The following is a 6,000-nucleotide window of genomic DNA, read 5'->3' as shown; positions in this document are numbered from 1 at the left end:
CATTCTCTTTTTCAAAAATGGCTGGCCAGTTGTCTCTCTCCACAAAATTGGCCGGCCGGCTCCCAAAGGTGGCCGGCAATGCTGCAGTGTATCCCCTTGGCCCTGTTTTACCCTTCGAGGGAAAGTTGCAAGCATTTCCATGCAAAGGGAGAGTTAAAGGCCTTCATTTCCCTCTGCTTCGGATGCGTTCTGGTGCCCAGATCGTCAGAAGTACACTCTGTTGTTGTTTTGTTTATCGAGTTATTGTTTTGATTATCGAGTTGTTGTTTTGCTTATCGAGTTGTTTGTCGAGCGGACGTGTTTTCGAGTCATTGCGCTCTGTTTAAGCAACCTTTGTTTAAGTCTTGTTTATTTGCGTTGTCAACGTTATTGCATTTTGTTTATCGAGTTGTAAACTTGCTAAAGGTTCTGTTATATCTTAGTAAGTTGAGTTGCTTAGTTTGTTGCGTCGGTTCACTACCTGACTTGGTGATTACATAATGCACATTACCATTCAATTTCATTTTTGTGCAAAATAAAATGATGCGATACGATGCTAAAGTTTAAAATACAAACACCTTTTCAAAAGCTGTTTCATCCCATCATGCTTTACAACAAACAAAGGTACAAGTTTTACAAAAAATAAAACTGCCTAACAATGTGCAAAGTGCTACAAACTACTAGTAAAAGAAAAATAAAGCAGGAAACAGCAGCATCAATGTCCTCGGGAACGGGAATGAGAAGCACTCCTCATCCTCTTCTGCGAGACAACCTCTGCGCCATCATCATCATCTGAGTCGGAGCTGTCATCCTCAGGATCCCCCTCAGCCTCGCCTCTGTTCCCCGAACCAAGACCGGAGCCCCCCTCCTCAGCAGATGTCTCTGACTGACGGTCGGTAGCCTCCTCCTCCTCCTCAGCATCCTCCTCCTCCTCATCAGGCTCCGCCTCTACAACGTGAGCCCTGCGTCTGCGGACAGGCCCTCCTCGAGCTCCTCGAAAAGGTCTAGATGGCCCGGCTCCTCGGAAAGGCCGGGATGGCCCCGCCCCCTGAAAAGGCCCGGGTGACCCAACTCCCTGAAAAGGCCCAGATGGCCTAGCTCCCCAAGGAGGCCCAGGTGGCCTGGCCTGCGGCTGACCGGACCATGAAGGCATCTGAAAACAAAGAGTTCAATTCAAATACATCAGTCCAAATATATACATCAGATGCAGATACAAGCAAAGGCTACGTGAAGTGGGTGCATGTAAATACAGTGTACAAGTGTGGTGTGTGTCAGATGTGCTCTACACAAGTAGTCTATCGATGCAGTAGAAATCCACATGTCATCAGAAGTATGATAAATGCCAGAAAACTGAAAAGTACCTGAATGCCCGCGACAGACAACTGTGCCTCCCTACGCAGGACCATGCCCTCGAGTGTGCCCACCAGTCCAACCACCTCCTCCATGTACCCTCGCGGTGGCTGCAAATATGAGCTCATAATCATCAGTGAACAAAAGAATGTCTAAACATCTGAATGATGAATGAAAAACAGTGGAGCATACCAGCGGTGAGTCAGGATCAATGGCGTATCGATCACTGGGCATCGGAGGCTCTAGCGGGATCGGGGTCGGAGAGATAGCCCCATACTGCCACGCCATCAACTCAGTCGGCATATCTGGCCATCCAGGATGAGGATAAGTCGACAGAATCGGAGGAACCGGTCTACCCCCACCTCTAGATGTACCAGCCCTACTAGTAGAAGGGGCGTCTGCAGCCCGAGCTCGGGCCTGGCCCGAGGATGACATACCGGCAAGCCTCGTCATCGGGGTGCGAGCTCCCGTCAATGGAGGCATCAAATATATGTGACGGTAAGTGGCGTAGTCCCCCTCCTCAAGATATAGTAAAGCATCGCTACCCAGCATAGCGCCGACTACCTCCGAGTAAGAGAGCCTGTCAGCAGTCCGCATACTGACTGGGGGTACTGCGGGAGGATCCTGAGAAAGATACCCCCATACCTGACGCAGAAAGCGTTCCCCCAGGAACCATGCCCTGCCAACCGGCCCTTCGAGCAGGACCCTATACTGGGAGATGTCCGACCCTCCGGTATACTGAAGTCGGAGACCATCACCCAGGGGCGCCCAAGGCTGCCATGAGATCTGCGGATGATAAATGCATAAACCAATCAGAAATCGGGAATATACAGAGCAAATCAAAGATGAAAATGAAAGGAACTGAAAGTTCTGAAGTACCTCCGAATGCCGCACAATGTCAAAGTACTGTCGCAGGTAAATGAGGGTCTCTCGGGGTCTCGGCCGGTGCGGGCCCTCGAACACTAGTGAGTATGGGGTCATGGGAAGCCCTGCCACCTCCAACTCTGGGGCTAATGCTGGGAAGTATACATAGACCCATAGCTGAGAAAAGCAGTGCAGAATGTAAGTACGAAATGCTGAGAGCAAAATACAGACTGTAAAAGTGCGCTGTGAGTGCAATGTACAAGTAATGAAAAGCAGAAATGTAAATCAAGGGGACAGAAAAGTACCTCCTAGGCTCTCCAGTAGCCGCCAAGTAAATCGCCCCGCCCGCGGGAGGTCGCGCTCATATAAAAGTAAAGGGTAGCCAGGCCGGCGCCACCCCAGTCATATCGATGGACCTGTGATAGGTCAACCAGAGCGCTCAGCAGGTATAGCCCGACTGTGTTCCCTCTATCGGCGAACAGGGTAGTCCCGAAGAGGAACATAAGGAAACCACGGGCGTACTGCTCCATCTCCTCAGGAGTCTCGGGCACCATCTCCGCCCGCCGGAAGTGGGAAGAGAACCAAGTGTATCGGACTCTCCCAGAAACCCTGTCAACAGGCGGGCGAGCCCCCAATAGATACATCCAAGCGGCCTCCCACTCGCCCATATCCTCATCATAGGGGATGGGCCAACCTCCTATGTCTAAGCCAGTCAACACAGCGAAGTCTAGAGGCGTCATGGTCATGTCTCCAGTGGCAGAGAAATGAAAAGAGTTGGTGGTGTCCCACCATCTCTCTACCAAGGCTGCCATCAGAGTCCTCCTGGCGGAACAACGTGACAACCCGACGCAGAAGGGCCCGAACCCTGCCAAGTCTACCAAATCTCGGACACCCTCCGGGAGCTCAGCGTACCAGTCCCGCGCGGCGGTGGAACCATACCCCCGTACACTGCGAGAACCAACATGCATTCAGAATGAATACATGTGTCAATAATGAAATGAACTAGGTTGCGTGCCAATGGAATGAAATAGGCTACGTGCCGATGAAATGAAATGGGTTGTGTACCGATGAAGAGAAACAAGCTACATGCAAATTCTAATGTGGGCTGCGTGTTCACTATTCTAATCTGGGCTGCGTGTTTAGAAAATTTAAAGTTTGGGCTGCGTGTTCAACTTTCAATCAGTGTGGGTTGCGTGTTCACTATTCTAATCTGGGCTGCGTGTTCAACTTTCAACTAGTGTGGGCTGCGTGTTCACTATTCTAATCTGGGCTGTGTGTTCAGAAAATTTAAAGTTTGGGCTGCGTGTTCAATTTTCAATCAGTGTGGGCTGCGTGTTCACTATTCTAATCTGGGCTGCGTGTTTAACTTTCAACTAGTGTGGCCTGCGTGTTCACTATTCTAATCTGGGCTGCGTGTTCAGAAAATTTAAAGTTCGGGCTGCGTGTTCAACTTTCAACTAGTGTGGGCTGCGTGTTCATTATTCTAATCTGGGCTGCGTGTTCAGAAAATTTAAAGTTTGGGCTGCGTGTTCAACTTTCAATCAGTGTGGGTTGCGTGTTCACTATTCTAATCTGGGCTGCGTGTTCAGAAAATTTAAAGTTTGGGCTGCGTGTTCAACTTTCAATCAGTGTGGGCGGCGTGTTCACTATTCTAATCTGGGCTGCGTGTTCGGAAAATTTAAAGTTTGGGCTGCGTGTTCAACTTTCTATCTGTGTGGGCTGCGTGTTCACTATTCTAATCTGGGCTGCGTGTTCAATTTTCAATCAGTGTGGGCTGCGTGTTCACTATTCTAATCTGGGCCGCGTGTTCAGAAAATTTAAAGTTTGGGCTGCGTGTTCAAATTTCAACAAGTATGGGCTGCGTGTTCACTATTCTAATCTGGGCTGTGTGTTCAGAAAATTTAAAGTGTGGGCTGTGTGTTCACTTTCGAATTCGGGCTGTGTGTTCGACAAATCAGTGTTTGAGCCGTGTGTTCACCTCTTAACTAATGTGTACTGTGCGTTCGCAATTAATTAATGAGCCGAGTGTTCAGAAATTCGAGTGTTTAAAACCACATGTTCAGGATGCAAGTAAAGTACTATGTCGTAAGCTAAACTGCGTGTTCAAGCATGGCAAAGGTTCGAGATGTACGAAAAATACAGAAAATGAAGTAAATACCTCTCGGGCCTCATGAGAGAGGTGATGCTCTGGCTCTCGGAGAAGCAGATCCCCAGGTGCTCGCTCGTCAAATCTAGTGAAGTGACGGAAAACGGCACGCGGAAGGACATGTGCTGGCGGATTGTACCTCCCAGGAATAAAAGGTCGGGTCCTCGGGGGCAAAGTCATGGGATCAAAATTGTCCCCGGCACCCGGAAAACCTCCGCCGTGGGGAGAATTACCCGCCATTTTCAAAGAATCTGCAAAAGGAGCAAAAATGAGCGAAAATGAGCGAAAATGAGCCAAAATTGGAAAAAGTCAACAAAAGTCAACTCTCGGGAAATGAAAAAGTCAACAAAAGTCAACTCCTGAGAAAATCTTCCAAATATTGAGACAAACTTACCTCAAGTGGTGAAAATGAGAAAAGAAGCTCCGAAACCGAAATTAAATCGCTTCAAAGTGTTTGAAACTGAATGTTTTTGCGGAAACAACTTGCGTGGGGCGTTGGAAAACGCGTATGGAACTCAGATCTGGAGAAAAAAGTGTTGTAGGAGGCAAGAGAGGAAGAAATCTCGGCTGCATTATATAGGCTCCAAATCTTGGGACGAAGGAGCATGAAAAGGGAGGTGAAAGGACCAAAATGCCCTCAGATTTGGGCATATAGCCGGCCGGCCACCTTTTCTAGCCGGCCAGCCATTTCCTTTTTGGAAAATCGGCCGGCCAGCCTTTTACTTTATGGAAAACCGGTTGGTGGCCTCCCCTTGGGAAGATAAACGGCCGGCCATGTCCCTCACAGGCTCACCTAGCTCCCTGTAAATTTTGAGGAAGATTGGAGTTCCCGGGACCTGAAAAAGTTCAAGAAAAGTGCACTTCCGGTTGTGAAATTGCTCCGTCGGGACTTCAACTTCAAGTTCTGACATGTGTCTCATCATCATTCATCAAAATCAAAGTGTATCCTTTTTGAATGAGTTGTAGCCTTTCCAGGAAGTAAATCGGAGGTCGTGATCGAGTTGCCTTCGCCGAAACACGCGTTTCCATTGCTCGTTGTTTCGTAACAAACGGGCACGTTGACTTATGCTCGCTTTGCACTATCATGCACATAACTTGCATTCTCATGAGCATACTCACATTTTTATGCACATTTCTTGATATTGGCATACCTCTATGTTTGAGCATACGTTGTCACGCATGTTCCACTCTTGCATTGCGATGCATTCACTCACCGGCACTGCGTGTGTCAAACTTCCAGAATCACATTGGATATATGTTGGTAGCATATTGTACTTGTTGCAATTTCTCTCTTTTGCAGGCACGATATTGTATGTACGGTTCATTTGAGGCTGGTGCAACCAGACGAATCGCGCAGGTATCGTATCTTCTCCGTGTGAGACGTGGCGAGGATTGAATAATTCTCCGCATTCTTAACTGCATGAAATGTAGTTGTTGCTTTGCATTCTTGCTTAAAACTGTTGCATCTATTTGCGAATACTTGCTTCATTACAGCTTGCTGCATTTGCATGATCATTGAGTTATGTTCGGCTTCTTGCATATCATTTTCATTTTGCCCCTGCCTGCGGGCATGCCTGCGGGCACATCTCTGTTTATCTTGTACATTTGTCTAAGTCTTCGGCCTTGTCAAAAATGGGTCGTCTCTGGGCTTTGACATTCAC

At 48.2% G+C, this 6,000-nt stretch overlaps 1 protein-coding gene across 1 annotated transcript; it reads right to left on the bottom strand.

Moving 5' to 3' along the window:
• Positions 1-694: 694 nt before the first annotated feature.
• On the bottom strand, positions 695-1,643 carry LOC145795681 (uncharacterized). The gene is made up of 3 exons (XM_082880538.1): positions 1,522-1,643; positions 1,341-1,439; positions 695-1,132 (listed from the first exon to the last, which is right to left on the bottom strand). Exons 1-3 carry the CDS (start codon positions 1,630-1,632, stop codon positions 695-697), a joined length of 648 nt encoding a protein of 215 aa, XP_082736664.1. The 5' UTR covers positions 1,633-1,643.
• Positions 1,644-6,000: the final 4,357 nt, after the last annotated feature.

The sequence above is a fragment of the Camellia sinensis genome, chromosome 7 (genome assembly GCF_055761805.1).
Source record: "Camellia sinensis isolate YWXY chromosome 7, ASM5576180v1, whole genome shotgun sequence".
NCBI classification, from domain to species: Eukaryota; Viridiplantae; Streptophyta; class Magnoliopsida; order Ericales; family Theaceae; genus Camellia; species Camellia sinensis.
Note: the sequence above shows the minus strand (reverse complement) of the source record. Positions and strands in the feature narration are given on the sequence as shown.